We start from the raw sequence: 18459 nt of genomic DNA on the forward strand, positions 1-18459 counted from the left end.
AAAACAGACTGGACTTTTGGTTGGGGTTTTTGGCTGACAGATGGCCTTCGGCGGGGGAGGCGGGGGACTTGCTTAACAACCCCAAAAACTGTGAAGGTCAGCCACAAGAATGAGCTCATGAATTATTAAAGACGGCAGCAAAATGTGACCCTAATCCTGGTTCGAATGATTGCCAAATGTTTAGTCAAATGGAACTAAAATTTTTGGTGGAGAAAAACAAACCTCAAAATGCCCCCAGAAAGATGTTTTAAAGAAGGTTTTTCTTTGGGGTCTGGGGTGGTAACATTCCTTGACCAAAAGCCAAGGCCCATCTGGCAGAAGGACTCCGCCAGGACCTCGATGTCCTACTGCAAAAGTAGCACTTTAAATTAATGAACTGAGATTAAGCAAGACAAATTGTTGTTGCCGAGGCTTCGACGGGGTGGGGAGGGGGGTCTGGGCAAATTGTTTTTCGTTGGAAAATATATTAATTTGTATTTTGTGTGTTTGCATCTTCGTGAACCCCCCTACCCCCTCCCCACCCCTCGCACAGCCACAATAAATATACAATTTATTGTTATTGATATTTGTGTAAACATTTTCGTTTTCTCTCTGTTTTCCATTTTCCTTCGACTGCAATTAAGAATTTAAGAGCCGAAACGTGGCGCTTGTCGTTGGGACATTGGGAAAATTGAATGAATTTTCCCTGGGACAAGCAGTTGACAAGTATGGAAAATTTATAGCAACTGCAGGACATGCAAAATACATTCGGACACTGCAAGATGCACTTGGAGAATATAAGAATAATTTGGGGTATCAAAAGTCATCAAATAAATACTTTTTCCACTAGAATTTCTCTCAGTGTGAAACACTTTCACTGGTCACCGAGCCAGCAACTAAATCTCATGGGGAAATGCAGTTTCTTTTTCGTGTTTTTTTGTCTTTCCGCAGAAGAAAATATTCATTGAATTTTGTAGTAACAAACGACAGAGTTGTCTGTCAGGGAAACCAAAGCAATTTTCATGGAAATTTATTGCCCCCCAGTGACCAGAGAAAAACCCTGCAGGACCTGTTCATCAGGTTGAGAGAGAGAGACGCTGGACATTATGCCATTAGATGTTTGAACTTTTCGCCACGCGAACAATCCCAAAATAAATAAGCAATTTCCGAGGACAACTTGGAATGAGGATAAAATGCAATGGACCAACAATTTCCAATCGGAAGGAAGGGCCAGAGAGAGTGAGAGAGAGAGAGAGAGTGACTTTTCTGTGGCAGGAATGGCATTTGTGCAGCTTTGGCCAAAGCTCTTCAAAGTGCTTCTTAACTAAGCTTAAGAGCAGAGCAACAGCCAACAGCCACCAGCCACAACTTCGATTTGGTGTGGAAATTGCAGTTTCCACACTCCAGCCCCGCATTTTCCTGGCTTTTCCTTGACAACTTTTCAGCTGCTATTTGTTCTTATAGTTGTTCTTGGGCTCTTACTTGTTCCCTTTCGGATCATTGAAGTGTGACAAAGTCGCTGCATCGCAGCGGCTATTAGTTGGGTCGCCAAGGTGGCCTCAAAGGAGAGGGGGAGAGAGGGGGTTTATGCCGTCTTCAAGGAGGGATTTCTTCTGGTGTAGCCGTAGGCTAGTCACTCCTTTCACTCATTTTAATCCCCTCGGTAAGCACTTTCCGCTAATTCAATAAGAACCGAAAACATTTGGCCAAAACAGAAACAGCAAGCAGCCAGGGGAGTACCACGCTTAAGCCAGGGACTCACCGCATAAACGGAGTAGAACCGGGGACATCAGCTAAGCTCATTTGTGGCCGCCACTCGAGGGGGCAAGTGGCAGGTCCCGGCGGAATCGCTGAGATCCTTGGGCAGCCAAGCGTGGCTCCGTGGCCCTTCCACCTGCCCTGCCCTGTGGCAGCCACTTCGATGAGTGCCTTTGGTGGGTTGCCTTCATTTGTGGTTAATTTTGGGTCCTTCGGCTGCTGCCTTATCCTTTCGCTGCGGTGCTTCCGCGTCCCGCTTAGACAGGAGACACTTTTGGGAAGTGCAGTCCTTGGATTCGTTGCCAAGGAGCCGTTTTTGCAGTGCAGCGTTGTCCTTGGTCCTTGGTCCTCTTTATACGCCTAATTTCCGTCGCTCCTTCAGCACTGATCCTTCCTGAGCACTAATTGGGGACACCGAATATCTATAAAAAGCCCCATTCCCCTCCACCCCTGCCTGCCTCCTTATCGCTGTCCTTGTACTTGGTTTTGTGTCCCGTTTAATGTGCGTCCTTAAGCACAATAAATCTGTTTATCTCTGGCAAATGTCCTGCCATCCAGCCGGAGTCCTTGTGGTTCGGCGGTCTGCTTAAAAGTTAACCTGAACAGCGATAAAAAAAAAGTTTCCCTTTGCTGGCGCTTCTCCTTCTTTGTGTTCTCTGGCTTTTTTTTTGTGGGTGCGTCTGTTGTCCTGTTGGCAGGCGCAAAATTTGTTAGCTATTTGCGGTGGATAATCCTCGTAGAAGGGACCAACGGCAGAGCAGAAGCCCCCACATGGTAGCCTCCACATCAATCATCAGCGGGGAAATTAAATTGCACTTCGGCTTACCTCAGGCTGAGACGGAAACCGGCCACCACCCACCACCCACCGGCCACCACCCACCGACCACCGGTAGGGAACCCAAACAAACAACAAAAAAGAGGGGCTTCCAGTTGATCGAAGGGGTGATACCCTCAAAAGATGCAAGGAAAGAGTCGATGGAAGAAGCAATCCTGTCCAGAGCTGCACTCGTGGGATATTTACATGGATTTTAAGTCTAAAAAATCAAGGAATGAGTCGATGGAAGGAGATATCCTAGCTATAGATACACTCGTGGAATATTTTGATGGATTTTAAATTAAAGATATTATGGAATGAGTCAATGGAAGGAGGAATTCTATCCATAGTTGCACTCGCATGATATTTTGATGGATATTGAATAATATTTATGTGGGTTATATGTCTAAGAAATCGTTGAAATTGGTTCTAAATCGAAAACTCCTTCATTCCGTCATCCGATGATCTGTTCTGTTTATAAGAAATCATACAAATGATGGCATAAGTTTAAGAATCTAATGTCTACCATCCTTCCTCTCCTTTCTTCAAACTTGAATATTTTTCGAGGCCTTTTTCGAGATAAGTCTTGGAAAAGATCACTGCTATCTCTCTAAAGAGTGGTGGAGCTATAAAATGATCTAAATATATTCCTTTAAGTGATATATCACCAAAAAACGGATACTTTTCATTTCTATCTTCTACGATTTCCTATGGAAGGCATAAGCTTCCTCTCCCTTCTTCAATCCTCTTTAAAGAGTGGTGGAGCTATAAAATGATCTAATTATATTTTTTTTAGGGTTTTTTACATGAGAAACGCATATTTTTTCCCACCATTTCCTATGGAAACCCTTTCCCATAAAGACTATCATAATATTCACAATATATATGACCAGAAATTAAGCTAAACTTTAGATCTAATACCATTAAACTCCACAGAAACTATATATCACATCAAACCCTTCAGTTTCTTCCATTTTCAAGTCCTTCTCTACTTCTTCCACTTCGGATTCTTGCACTTTCTCCACTTAGACCCCTTTTCAACCTCCAAGCCTATTCCTTCTCTCCCTTAACAAACCCTTTCTCAAATCGAAAACCCCCCTCTCTACAGGGTACGCAAAAGACTGAGGCAATAGCAATGACAGAATCCAACAAAAGAGAATACCCCGGAAGAGGCCCAAGCCCAAAACCCAAACTCAGACACGAAACGACGGACAGACAGACACGTACCCAGATCCAGGACGAAAGCCAAAGAAATGACTTGGCCATTGGCCATTTTCTATGGGTTTACTTTTTGGCCACGATACAGGCACGGGCACTGGCACTGGCACTGGCCGACACGGGTCTTTGTAGGCTTTAAGACTGCGACGGGTGCTGCCTCAGTCCTCAGTCCTGCCACCTTTTGTTGCGCTTCGGTCATTTGTGGCAGCCCCGTCCACCACCTGCGCCGCCATCAATTGCAACCACAAAATGGCAAAACAATCAACAAGCAACGCGACGGGTGTTGCAAGATTCCAGGCAACCAGGCTCCCGGTGTGGCTCCTAACCCCTGCCACCCCACTCGTTTCCGCCCCACACCCCCTCTGGTCAGCCGCAACGTGTTGAACGAGTGAGGTAAGCGAAATTGTTTGCCCCCGAAAACTGAAAGACGAAGGAGCAGGACAAGGGGCAGGGGGTGTGGGGCGGGCAGCAGTTGGATTCCGAGAAACCCCCGGGAGTAGGGAATGTTGAGGGTTTGGGGGGGTTGGGGGGTTGCCTGGCAATTGCTTAGATTGCTGCCAGCCCGAAATTGGATAGTTAGTCAAGTGAAATATGAGAGACTATCCAACGGTGGGGGAAGCCGAAGAGCCATCAATATAAGAGGGAAGAGCACTTTAAGGTTTTTCCAGTGTATAGGGAAATTTAGAGTTTACTTTTCCTTACCGTTTCCCGGGTAGAAGGTGCTTCTCGAGGCATCGGAGTAGTCCCTAAAACATACAAATAAACGAAAATGGAGTCCCAAGGCCTGAATGGATACCAATTCTGTAATATTCCCAAACAAAGAGGTGTCTCTCAAGCCAAGCTCCACAGCTACTGCCTTCTAGTATCATGAGGAACAACATTTAGAAGATATTCCCCTAAATATTCCGTATAAATCTCTCTTTAAACACTCTCCTTCTTTGTATCTTTCTTGTAGCGTCTTTTATGTGAGGAATGCAATGGAAACTCCTTTAATATCTATTATTGTTGCTCTTTCCACCTCCTTTCAGTGGAGTTTTGCCCAATTTTAGTTGCCAAAACTAGATATCAAAAAGATATCTGATAATTTGAGTCTTTCCACTTTCCTTTATATCCCTCATTATTCGGCCATTTTCAGCAGCTTAAAATCCCCAAACCAGAAACCCATTTGTACACGGCAATCTAAGCAAATGGTTTTGTCGAGCTTAATTTCTAGTTTCTAACCTGTTTGGAAGTCCCTCTCCTCCCCCTCCCCCCTCCCACCCGACTCTCTCGCTGAATGGCTAATCCCAACAGACTTTGGTGGAAAAGTTGGCTGCTTTTACGGCTTCACACTGGCGGATAGTGGATGGCGGATAGAGGAAGGCGGATAGCGGAAGGCGCCGCAAGGAAATTCGGTCAAAGGGAGTTTTCGGATGCGCTGATGATGACGATGATGATGACGATGATGATGATGAAGTTCTGTGGCCCAGGGAGTTGGATTCACACCCTCGGCCGGAAGTAGTCTCAATTGTTGTTGTCTGCATTGTGAAGGAATTCCATTCTGCTGGCAACTCTGGCAATTGACAATAGTTTCGCCTCAGAGTTTTGTTGCGCAAAAGGCCAGCAGTTGCACTTGACTGGCAATGAATGAGTGTACACTGTACATATAATCCCAAAAAGGAAAACCCAAGTCGGAAAACAGCGTTAGGGTAGGGCAGGGCAGTGCAGGGCAGGGCAGGGCAGTGCAGGGCAGGGCAGGGACTTCGGTAATTGTAGATTCCCGGCTTTACCGACTTTTGCTTTTTGTTTTTGGCAATTACTTCCATCGACCTCGGGGGAGGAGAAGGAGGGGGAGTAGGGCTAGGGGGAGTTAGAAGTTTCATAATGAGCGAACACATTCAATTCTCATTTAGATTTTCGACAATGAAATTGCCTCCGAATAGGGCCATTCGCAGTGGGAGTATTGGACGATTGCACTCTGCCCTCCATCAATTTATGGAAATTTAATAACGCTAAAAGTACACTCAGAGAAAATAACAATAAAATTAATTATAATTAATTCTTAGATCTACGAAAATATAAACCAATAGAAAAGATAGATCGATGTACACTGCGCGTCATAGGTTAGACGCAACAAATTTTTTTTTCCTTTTTCAAATAAATTGTGATAAAAGTGATAGCATGCTCTTCACATGAAAATATTTGAATTAAATAAATTGTATATTTCATATTTATATTAAATATATTTCATATTTTAATTAAGTAAATTTCCAAAAAAAAAAAAATATTTTTTATTCATTAAAAATTGTATTTTATCTAGATTTATTAAAAAAAACTTAGATTAAATATTAAATATTTTTTGATTCATTAAAAAGTGTCTAGTATTTATTTTTGTTTATTTGTATGCTATATTTTATTTCTTTAAAATTAAAAACAAATTATTCAATTTGAATATGTCCACTATTTCTCCGAGTGTAATTATGGGTGACCTTTTGTTAAGGTTTTTTTTCTTTTATTGAAACGATATTGTAATGCATTCACTGCACAGAGCAAAAGTTTAGTTTCAGTAGCAAAAACTAATAAACGACACGAAAAAAAGGAGTTCCGCGAGTTACCATCGCGGGGGGGCGGGTATGGATAGGTGGGGGGGGGCTTTATGGCGGGTATAGTTCATAGACAGGGGGTGGAGGGGTGGAGGGTTACGAGGGGTGGCACAATGGCTGCAATGGCAGCTGTTGCCGCGCTAAAACTTGGAGCATCAAGTGGAAAACAAGTGGACAGGCAGCTGATGTTGACACGGACTTTTTGCATGCCCCACAGCGGACGGTGGGGCGGTGCTTGGACAGTTTTAGTGTCAAGCCCTGTAACGGTAAATTGCATACGAAAAAAAAAACAATAAAGAATAGAAAAAGTCACCGCTCGAGGGCGACACCGTACAGGCAATCAAACTCTGGCAGGAACACCAGCTGGAGCCGACTGTGGAGGCGGGGGGGGCAAGCAGGGGGGGAAGCCGAGGTCTTTTTCCTGCTGCAAGTTTTTCCTGCAATAATCCGGGGCACTGGGAAATATGAATAGAGCCACTCGTGAGTAAGTGAGTCGCAGGGAGTCATGAATATATTTTGGGCGGGTGGTGGCGCAGAGAGTGGTCAAATGGTCCAAAGGTGAGGATGATTGAAGCGCTGTGGCATGATACTTTGACGTAAGTGACTCCTGGAAGAGGATAAGAACAATGCCAGCGAAGGGAGGACAATATATGGGTCATATTTTGACCGCAGATTAGCCAGGACATGAGCCACTTTGGAGACCATCTTGGACAGTCTTTAAACATGCAGATTGAGGCCTGCCCTTTTCAATGGAAAGCCCTTTGAAGTCTGAGTGGTATATTGGGATAGTTTAATGGCTGGTGTAACCCATATCATATTTTCAGAATTACTTGCAGAGATCTTGGGTTCCCCTATAAATAGACCCGCGCTACTTTACTCGATCAAATGGTTGGAAAGAGTTTGTGAAATTAAGTTTTCATGGATTTCAAATTCAAATTCAAGTTGTTTCTGGGATGTACCCCAATAAATCCCCAATGGGTTTGTTCGCCCCAGAACTCCCTACATTTCACAACAAATTTTCATATAAAAAGCTTCCATTTGAGTCACATTCTATAAATATTAATAGCTGTATAACATTAGACCTTGAAACTAGACGATTTTATAAACATTTAATCTGGAATGTTAAAGATTTTACCTAGAAAAGGTAGAATTCTATCGATAAAGCAGCGATTTAGGTTCAATTATAGCTCAAATCTACGCAAGAATTCATTTGGAATCCATAAAAAATACCTAAAAGCAATTGATCTGTTATCGATACGGCATATATCGATAAATAAGCGTTCATATATATGTTTTTCGGTGCGTTCCACAATCGTACTCTTCTCCAGTGGGTTTCCAATGATTCCTCAATGGTTTCTCAATGGTTTCCATAGCTATATGCTGCTCTGGTACCTCTTATTTCCCTTTCGCAAACTTTGACACCCGATACCTATCGATAAGGCCTCCCTGCCATCCTGGCAACTCTTTTTTCCAACCCAATCGCATCAAGCCATTCTTTAAACTTCAAAAATGCCTTCGTATTGTAACACACACGAACAATTCCGTTGTGGTTTGTCTATTTAGTCAGTTGATAATTTTTTTTGTAGTACAAAATTAAAACACACGAAACCCCAAGTACTCCCGAAATTATTCTGTCTTCAACGCGGACCAACGCGCGAGGTTCGACCAAAGGATCCAAGGCCCCAATAAGAAATACCCAAATTGGAGGTTGCAGATTCTGGAGGTGCTGCGATCGAACCCCCAGAAGAACAGCTTGTAGAATAGTAGAGCAAAATTTGTGTCTGTCCCGTCCGGAAGCCGTGTGGTCCTGTAAATGGGTTGTGCAGATGTTTACCAAATTAATGATTGATCAAATGGACAGAAAGGTCCAGCAGCAGCAGCAGCATCAGCAGCGCCAGCTGCAGCACACAAAGGCGCAGTTCCCGGCATGGAAGGAAACGCCATCCGCCATGGTGGCCACGGGGAAGAGTGGTTCGCTGACGAAAGCCTCCGCAGCCACGACCTCGACATCGGGCGCGAAGAGTAAGCTGAGGAAGAAGTGCGTGCGACCCTGCCCCAATCCCAATCCCAATCAGAGTCCCAAGGAGGAGGCCAAGCGCATCGGGGAATCGGACGACCTGCCCGATGCCAATACGGGCCGGATGAACCGGTACTACGGCGGCAAGAGCCCGACGGGGGCCGGGGCCGGGGCCGGGCCCGACCTCACCCTCGTGTCGCACAATCTGGAGGACAAGGTGTCGAAGATTGCGCGCAGGAACGCGCTCAAGGAGCTGGCCGCCATGCAGACGCGGCACGAGCAGTCGACGGACAAGAACGAGGACGCCCTGCGGGAGCTGCAGAAGAGCATACCGGAGATCAGCAAGATCTTCGACGTGCACTGCCGCATCGGCAGCGGCACCTTCAGCAGCGTCCTGCTGGGCACCCTGCAGCGGGAGCGCTGCCTCGGCGAGACCAGTCGCCGGCGGTTCGCCATCAAGCACCACAACCCCACCAACCATCCGGAGCGCATCCTGCGCGAGCTGGAGTGCATGTTCCGCATCGGGGGCGTCGACAACTGCATCGGCATCAACTGCGTGGTGCGCTACAACGACAACGTGGCCTTTGTGATGCCCTACATGAACCACGACCGCTTCCACGACATCTACCGCAGCATGGGCCTGCAGGAGGTGCGCAACTACATGCGCAACCTGCTGATCGCCCTGCGGCACGTGCACAAGTTCAGCGTGATCCACCGGGACGTGAAGCCGAGCAACATCCTGTACAACCGGCGCACCGGCAAGTTCCTGCTCTGCGACTTTGGGCTGGCCCAGAAGATCGACGCCGACGGCAGCATTGTGCAGGCCAACGAACTGAGCAACGCCGCCACGCTGGCGCTCATGCGGGACATGGAGGCGGCCCGCAATCTGATGATGCAGGACGGGAACAGTGCCCAGGACGAGGTGCAGGAGTATCTCGCCTGCAAGCACGAGCAGGAGGTCTCGCTGCGCCGCGTCCGAGCCCTGGGCGGTGGTGTCGGCGTCGATTATTCGCTGATCAATCAGAGTCCCTTTGACGTTCAGGTCGCCGCCTTGGCCAAGAAGGACGTGGCCGCCCAGCGGGCGGACACCCAGCGGCTGATCAATCGCCTGCGCTTCGTCAATCCGAACGCAGATCCCAACCACTACGTGTCGCCGACGAACACCAACAAGAAGGAGGTGCATGCCTCAAGGGCGGGCACTCCGGGCTATCGGCCGCCCGAGGTCCTGCTGCGGTGTCCTGTGCAGACCACGGCCGTGGATGTCTGGGCGGCGGGGGTCATCATGCTGGCCACCCTCTCCTCGCTGCATCCGTTCTTCAGGGCGCCCAACGACTGTGCCGCCCTCTCGGAGATCATCAACGTCTTCGGCGACATTGAGGTGCGCAAGACCGCCTTCATGATGGACCGCCTGGTGCTGCTCACCCAGAAGATGACCGCCCTGGATCTGCGACGTCTGTGCATGCGTTTCCGCCTGGCGGACCACTTCCTCTCGCCGGCGGTGCAGCGTCGCCATCGCCGCGCCGATGGCACTGTGGAGTCGTGCAAGAGCTGCGAGCAGGCCACCTACAACTGCATCTGTCGCCACAGCAGCCACAAGATCGAGACGTACGAAGGTCTGGACATCTATCCGGCCCATGCCTACGACCTGATGTCCCGCCTGCTGGAACTGAATCCCCAGAAGCGCATCTCCGCCGACGAGGCGCTCAAGCATCCCTTCTTCAACGACCAGCATCGCATCGTGTCGGGCATCTCGCTGCAACAGCAGCACCAGCAGCGTCTGCTGCAGCAACAACAACAACAGCAACAGCAGCCGGGACCATTTCGTGTGAGGGAGACCCTGCCATCGGCGGCTGCCCGCACCCTCAAGCCGTACATCTGTCAAACGCTGGGCGGCATCCAAACCAAAGTGGAGGTCCTTGCCAAATCGGGAGCCGCTCCTGATGCTCCTGCCTAAAGAAAAGACCATTCGATTCCAACAACACAACACGAATCAACATGAAAATGTTCTCCAAAATTTTCATCGCAAATATATAGTATTTTTCATATTATTCCTTGTTTCATTTCACCAGCTTTTTGGGTCACAGCCACATCATATTTATTTCTATCTCTATTTATATTCTGCTTCCTGAATTTTCTTTTTCAATTATTTGCATTAAATTCATTGTTCTTATTGTTTGCAAAATCACCTTCTACACCTTTCACCCATAACCATTCATTCATTTTGTGGTTTTGGGGTTTGCTTTGACAAGCATTTTTTTGATACCCTCTTAAAAAAAAAGGCGAAGAAAAGCCTTTTCGGCCAGAACATATTCCATAATGCGCTCAAAAGCACGCTACAGGTTCCCACATCGCTTCATAATGCGCTCAAAAGCATGCTACATATTCCACATCACTTAATATTGCGCTCAAAAGCATGCTACAAATTCGTACCTCACTTTTATCCACCAAAAATGTTCATTGCCTACTTTTGAGCGGCAAGTGCAATAAGACTGGAATCTTCTTCGACCGCCTTAAGAGGGTATGCCGAAGTTCCTTTAATATTCTATCTAAGAGCAATTTTCCCAATTGATTTTTTTGGTTGCTGCCGCTCCTCGTCTCTCCCCTGCCCTGGGATTTCTTATCAATTTGCATTATTGACGGTTACAACTTTTGTTTGTTCTTGCAACCAGAAAAAACAACAAACAGACACGACATGCCCATCGAGACAGAGACAGCGACAGAGAAAAAGGTTATGAGAATTTTTGCTTTCAGCTGAATGGAGATTTCTCTTCTTTTTATTTTTTAGACATTTTGTTTTTGTCTGCTGCCAAGAAATTCATGGCTCAATGCGAATTATGTTGACAATTTCATTCTGTGAACAGCACAAAAAAAAAGAAGAAGAAGCAGAAAATCAGATAAGCAAGGGGTACATATATCTGCATATATAGAGAGGTAAAGGATTCTGGCAAGTAACCAACAGAAAAAAAAAGCAAAAACTTCCCTCCATCTGTCGACGCTGCAAAATAGTTTATTAAAAAGTTTTCTTTCGACTTATTTTCGTCAATTTCTTTGGCTGAGTGAAAATTTGGCGCTCAAAAGTATGCTGCATAAAAAGCTTCGTTCCATGCGAAGTCGAACAAATTTCATTGCATACTTTCGAGCTGCTAGAGAGAATTGAAGACAGATCCGAGAACTAAACTTTTAATGGCATCTAATAGATTCCATCCCAGTATAACTGCTACTCCTGTTTCAGCGCCGTTTTAGCAGCTGTCTAGCATCTTCCTTACATCAGTTTACACAGCGTACCGTTCTGCATCCTTTGGACAGACACAAAAGGCTTTTAGGCGCTTCGTTGGGGATCAGTGCAGCCACCTCGTTTAGCCAATAACAACTGTGCCGCACAGACACACACACACAGAACGGCTCCCCGGAGAGCCATAAACATGACTCTGGCTCATTCGTGGATGTGGATGCCAGGATGCCTCCTCCTCGACCACAAAAGCCGCGTGCGCAACTCGCCGGACACAGTGCGGCTTATCAACGCTGGCAAACACACACAAAAAAAGAATGGAGGAAAACCCCTGGAAAAGTAAGGGAATAAGAACTAAAGAGGGACCGACACCGACCTGCTGCTCCTCCAGTGTTTGGAGGAGTGAAGTCCTCTTCCGCTGCGTCCCGTTTGGCGCTTTATGGCACATGATAGATTAGTCCCGGCCGCAGGTGTAACCAGTTGTGGCTTTTTCGGTGGCTTTGTCCGGTGTAAAAGGGCTCTTGCTGCCCACCCAAACCATCCGCTGAGATACTCGGCGTCCACGTAATTAAGTAATTAGAGGAGGCAACACTTTAAGCCTTGAAGGTACGGGTACGGGTATGGGTCTACGTCTGAGTCCTGGGTTGATGTGTTGGCCTTAAATCTGCATTCGCTCAAAGGGCGGATGGTTGGATAACCATTTTGCCAGCCACAAAGCTGGTTCCTGGATCCTGCACTTTAAAGAGGGCAAAAATTGAAAGCAAATACCGCAGGGTGCAATGTCCTGGAACCGCAAACTCCATTTGACTGTTGACTCCTGGTATATGTATGTGCCGTGATGGTAGCTTCCTTCCAGCTCCAGCTCCGGCTCCTGCTCCTGCTCCGGCTCCTGGTGCTGCTTCTGGTGCCTCCCGTTCTTTCCTGCTCCGGTTCCTGCCCCTCGCCCCCCCCTGGCAGCCACCATTCATCTGTCTCGGTGGCGCATTTCTGCTGTCAGTTGGTTGTTTGTTTGTCCGCCTGTCGCGCTTTGTTTGCTTTCCGCATGCGTTGCATGCATCCACCTAGCCGTCATCTATGCCACACACACACACAAACACACACACACACACCTCCATCTCCCTATATGACACACACACCCCTCTCTATTAAAGGCAATGCTCATCATGAGCTGCCACATCGATGCTGATGATGATTCTGGCGCTAAAGCTAGCAGCAGCTGCTGACATCATTCGCTCCGTGTCGGGGTCACCAAATGAAGAATGATGGACACACGCGGACACACTGCAGCATCAGAAAGAGACAGCAAAGCTATCAGAGGTAGAGAGAAGGGATTCCTTGGAATATTTTGTCATCTTCAATAGTCCTGCAAATGGATTTTCATGCATCCCATTGCCGAAGGTGCCACTTCATGCATTTGAACCACGACCTGCATTCTTTTTCAAGTTTAAAGTTAATTGGAAATTTTTAGCAATTTCCCTAGCTTTCCACCTATGATTTTTCTCGTCCATCCATCGCTTCCATTGCCTTTTTGTGGTTGTTGGCCAATCGTGAAATTTGCTTTGGAAAATATGGATTTATGTCAGCAGCAGCAGCAGCAGAGGAACCCAGCAGCCCGACAATGTGTCCACACTGCAATCACTTTTTGGCGCCCTTCTAGCCATACACTGAAGAAAAATGAGGGTATGCGGCATAGGATATGGGGGAAAAGCATTAGTAGAACACGCCACAAAGAATACTTAGTGAAATAGGCTCATGGGAATGTTAGTTGAAGTTGGTTGCCGTCCGCTGTGGTGAGGACCATCCAATGCTCTCCCTAGAAAGAGATGGCCTACGTTTAACGTTCTGCCTTCCTCGTTTCTTATTTCTCTAGCTGTCACATGTTTATTCGTCAGCATTGAAGAAGAAGGCAATGAGAAATCGTGCGCTATAAAACCCCTTTCGACGACGTTTAACAAATGGATGGTCCTGGAAAGAGAGCAGATATGGGGAAGGCACCACCTAGTAAGAAATTTCCCCATAGCCACGCTCTTTGAACACCTGGCTTTCGAGCACAGCAGCGCGCTTTCTAGTGCCTACTTTTAGGAGACCAAGCAATGATTTGATTTTCTAAGATAATCCACAGAAATCCAACATTTATTTCCAGTGTGTGGTACACCCCTCTTCTAACTGTCACCTCTCCATCCCAACCACCCCCCCTGCTAGTCTCTCCCTCTCTTCTGGCATGAGTATCCTCTCTCTTTACGGGTTGTCAGCTGCTGGCTGTTGGGCTGTTGGCAATGCATCACTGATTATGAAAAGCTTGGCTAAAAGCTGGACTCATGATATATTGCTTTTGTTGTTGCACCATAATAGTGTTGTTGTTGTTGTTGTTGTTGTTCTAGTTGCAGGTGTTGTTGCTGCTGCTGTTCGTGCTGCTGCTGGTGTTGCTATTTTGCGGTATCATTCCCGCTGATGCGACTGCCAGATGTTAACGGCATTCTATTGCCATCATCGTATCGCACGTAAGCGACACGACAGACAATAATGAAGTTTTATGCTTTGCCACCTGCAGCATACATATAGGAGAGACACAGAGAGAGGGAGAGGGAGAGAGAGAGAGAGAGGGTGTGGAGCGTGCAACAAGAAGAACAACAGCCAGCAGCCACAACGGCGCAATCAACTGAAAAACGCTGGCGATTTCTTTTTGTGACTTTTATGTGGAAAGATAAGTATGTGCCACACGGTGTTCCGCCGTCTGTGGAAAAGCTGAGCTGTCTGGGAGTTCGTTAAGGGAAACCTCATCAATAATGCTCGCAAACTGGTCAGAGATTCTGCAGAGGCAGTGCAGTGGAGGAGGCTAGGGGGCCGTAGGGGTAGAACGAATGAAGGACAGAGAGATATATTTCCAGATAATGAGAAATAATCATCCGTGGGTGTGTGCGAGTGTGAGTGTCTGTGAGAACTATGAGACTATGACAGTTTAAAGAATCTCTTTACGTTCTATGACAATGAGGTTTTTATGGGAATCGAAAGACATGGGGCATAAAGAGTGAAAAAGACTCTCGATTGAAGCTTCGAATAAAGATTTGTTTGTACTTGAAAACTGGAAAACATAAAAGTCAAGCAATGGATAAAAAAAAACTCAAGATGAGTTGAATATATTCGTAAGTATTTTCCATGAAAATTAATACAAAATAATGACTTATATATAATAAATCAATGACATTTAAATTGAATATTTTTATTTCTTATGGCTGGTTTCAATATAGAAAGAGTTCTTCTATTTGATGCATATTTTAATACAATTTTAAAGCAATAAAGTTCTAAAAAAATACTCACTAAATGTAGAAGTCATTTGTTTAGTTGTTGAGCTATGAAGGATATATTCCTTAGATATGTTTGAGCCATCTATAAAGAATCAGAAAGAAGGATTAAATAGAATAAAATATCATAAACTTTTTCAATTTGTTCTTTAAATTATTTGAGTATTTCTATCAACGTTTTTTTATAAGTATATTTTATTAAAAATCCCAGGCTTCTAAGTAAAAGTCAATGACCCTTTTATAAGCCCTCAGATAGAGGTTTTCCTCTAAGCTACTAGCCTTAAATAATAAAGCAACCCTTTATTAATAAAATAATTAATTCTTTTTTTCCTATAAATCTTTTGCTCCACTTCCAATGAGGATTAAAGACCAAACACACCCCACAGACCTCCTAATTAAATCAATGAATAAATTCCTTCGACTCCTGCACTGGTGCAGCCCCTCATCGATAAATCCATAATTTGGTGTACTTTTAACATCATATAATTACCATATAATCATGTAATTACAAGCACATTCCACAATTGCCTGTAGAACGGCCTTTTCCTGTGACAGACCCATCATTAAGGTCACTTGCGAGTTCATTTTTCAACCATTATTAACAGAATTAAGCCAGACACAACCTCTTTGGCGGAGAGAGCCCTTCCCATGGAGGAGACTGAGCCCAGCTCAGCCCAGCCCTCCCAGAAACAAAGGTGCGAGCCATGACATGATGTCAGCTGGGAGGGAGGGGGGTAGATGGGCTACCAAACCAGGAGCTAAGCCAAAAACTTCTGGTGACAACTGACAAGATTAATTAACTGCCGCCAACAGACACAGAAAAAAAACGAAGAGCGGAAAGAAGAGAGAGGGAGAGAGCATAACCAAACATGACCATGAAACAGTTGTGAAATCACAAAACTGTCCAAAGACACACATATTTCCAGGGATACTACACCTGACAGCCAGTTGCCACGTCAGCTGTCACAGTCATGGGGCAGGCAGGCAAGACCTGGACTTGGACTCGTGGCAGGGATAGTGGAGTGGGTGGAGTGGGTGGAGGGGGGGGAGTTGCTTGCCATCAGACAGACAATCCCAGCGCCTAAATGACAATGGCAAATGCCGCCTCTTCCAGGTTTCGTTTTCCTAATTTTAATTAGCCGCCACAGGAGACCACAAAAGCCGAAAAAAGGACATTCGATGTGTGGAAAGCCGAAGCAGGGGATACTCTTAGTGGGTGGAAAAATGGCTATAGAAGGCCTTCAATTCACTTTATGGAAGATCCCCTCAATCTATAGGGAATTTCCTTTTTATGTTGCCTTTAAAAGGGAAGAACCATTGCGGTTCTCAAGGGGGTCTCTCTTAACCTAGGGTTTATCTTATCGATATTGTCTTACTCAGGAATAGGGAGTTCCGATTCTCAATAGGGAATACCCGAATTAGATGGCTAATATCTTATTGTCTTTCTAAGCATAATGTCCTCTTAAACAGAATTACATTTAATCGATTTAAATTATGTTTTTTACTCAATACAGAGCTTTCAGGCTTTCGTTTTGCAAATGGGGAGGAGGACTGCTGTGTTCTTGTTTTATAAGAAAGCGATCCTATACTGACAGCTCTATTTGCAGGCTTTCCTATCCCCTAAGAAGCTCTGAAAATGTTGGATTAATACTTATAGAATAGTTTTAATATCTAATAGATTTCACAGACATATAAACGAAGGCATAGCCCATCTATTGATATACTGAAAGGTGCCAAAAACCCAAAATTCGCCAGAGATAAATAGAGACTTGGAGGACCAAGAGATCTCAGTAGATGTTAACCAGTTTTCTCTATACAAATTAGCAGATTATTCCCCTATCCAAATATAACCGATTCCCTATAGGTAATAACCGAATTAGCTTCCCTTTAAGATCCTCCTCTAGGCCACTCCATGCCTGCCAAAAATTTCGTGATGGCCCGTTTTTTTGGAGTGTATAATAATAGAAATTGTCCCCGCATTTGTTGCCACGTAGTTGCGCGATGCCAGAGAAGGAGAGAGAGGGAGAAGGGGAAGGAGATAGAGGTGTTTGTGTGTGTAAGAGTAAGTAAGAGTGGGAGTAAGAGTGCGAGTGTCGTGGCAGAGGCAGGGACAGAGGCAGGGGCAGTGGCAAGGGCAGTGGCAGTGGCAGGGGCAGGGACAGGCAGCAGGCTGCAGGTGCGTGTAGCATTTATGAACTCGTTACACGTAATTAGGGTCAGTGTGTCTCTCCAGTTACGCGGTGGCGTCTCCCCCCCCCCCGAGAGGGGGTGTGTGTGCGTGTGTGGAGTGACAATTAATTACGGAAATGCAGTCGGCGGGATGAACCGAGCGACAGAGCGACAGAGCGACAGAGCGACCGAGCGACAGAGGAGCTGCCCAGAACGGGGGGGCCAGACAGAGCGGTACAGAGGCCTATTGAAATATAAAACCATTGGGTTTTGGGCCTGGCCCGTACCAAAATAGCGGCCAAAGTCATAAAGCTTCTTTCGGGAACGGCGACTGCCGCTTTAATTAGCGGCTGGCAGGAGCCCCCCCCGCATGTAAATTAGCGAGAGAGAGAGGCAGGACTACAGGTGCCACGCCCTCGAATGAACTATTTATTATGGAAGGGAGTTGCATGCATGTGGGAGAGGGAGATGGCGGATGGGGGGGGGTCGTTATAGCCACATTAATTGGCAGTGGCCGGCACTGGAGCTCCGTTTTAATTAGTTTTCGCAACGCTTGAAGCCTGCACCCATGTCCCTGTTCTACACATCCTGTTTTCTACGCTCCATGCGTGAATTATTATGCCCAGCGTAATATATTTTACAACAACAACAACACACAAAAAAACCCTTGACTCCTGGCATACCCTCGTACTCCTCCTCCTCCTCCTCGTCGTCCTGGCGTCTGGCAAATTATGCAACAGCGCCGCCAAACTTAATTGAGTTGCATGTGGCAGCCGGCTCCTGCCTCCGCGTCATGGGCTTTGCCTCTGGATTTGCTGGACGGATCCTGTCTGATAGCCCCACAGCCCCAGCGGTTCGTTCAGCTGTTAATAAAACGAAAGACCTCATGGCGTTGCTCTCAATTTGTCAATGTTCTAGGCGACGCGGCTTTGGCTCTCTAATTACACGGCCACCAATGGTCTCTGGCCGAGCCACGGATTTGCATTGCACTCGCCAAATAAATGCCAAAACGGTGAATATTTCGGTGTTTTTGGGGCAGAGAAAACAGGGAGGTGGAGAGGGGAAATGGTGGCTCAAAAGGCGGGTAAATGTGGAAAACTGAGTTTAATTTCCTCAGAAGTGGCACCAAAGCAGAAGTTTATTGATTATTTTGTGAAATTTTTTCAGAAATACTCATTTGATCAGCATTTCAGGATGCTTCCGCTTAGAGATTCATTCAAGAGCTCTCTTCTTAGAGAAACCACTGAAGGCACATCCCATGCATACGCTACTAGCCTAAGGAGTCCTTGGTTTAATCAAAGCGTGGTCTAACGATTTCACTGCCTCTTATGCCTCTAAACTACTTTAAGAGTCTCCCTTCCGGCCCATCTTAGAATATGGTTCCTGCGCCT

At 46.1% G+C, this 18459-nt stretch overlaps 1 protein-coding gene across 1 annotated transcript; it reads left to right on the forward strand.

Moving 5' to 3' along the window:
* The first annotated feature begins 7942 nt into the window (after positions 1-7942).
* LOC6588941 (cell division cycle 7-related protein kinase) lies at positions 7943-10416 on the forward strand. The gene has a single exon (XM_002014875.2). It carries the CDS (start codon positions 8178-8180, stop codon positions 10320-10322), a length of 2145 nt encoding a protein of 714 aa, XP_002014911.2. The 5' UTR covers positions 7943-8177; the 3' UTR covers positions 10323-10416.
* The last annotated feature ends 8043 nt before the right edge of the window (positions 10417-18459 follow it).

The sequence above is a fragment of the Drosophila persimilis genome, unplaced genomic scaffold, assembly GCF_003286085.1.
Source record: "Drosophila persimilis strain 14011-0111.01,24,50 unplaced genomic scaffold, DperRS2 tig00000191-arrow-pilon, whole genome shotgun sequence".
Taxonomy (NCBI): Eukaryota; Metazoa; Arthropoda; class Insecta; order Diptera; family Drosophilidae; genus Drosophila; species Drosophila persimilis.

Coding starts and splice junctions, on each gene's coding strand:
- LOC6588941 (XM_002014875.2), top strand. CDS start 8,178: ATGTTTACCAAATTAATGATTGATCAAATGGACAGAAAGGTCCAGCAG.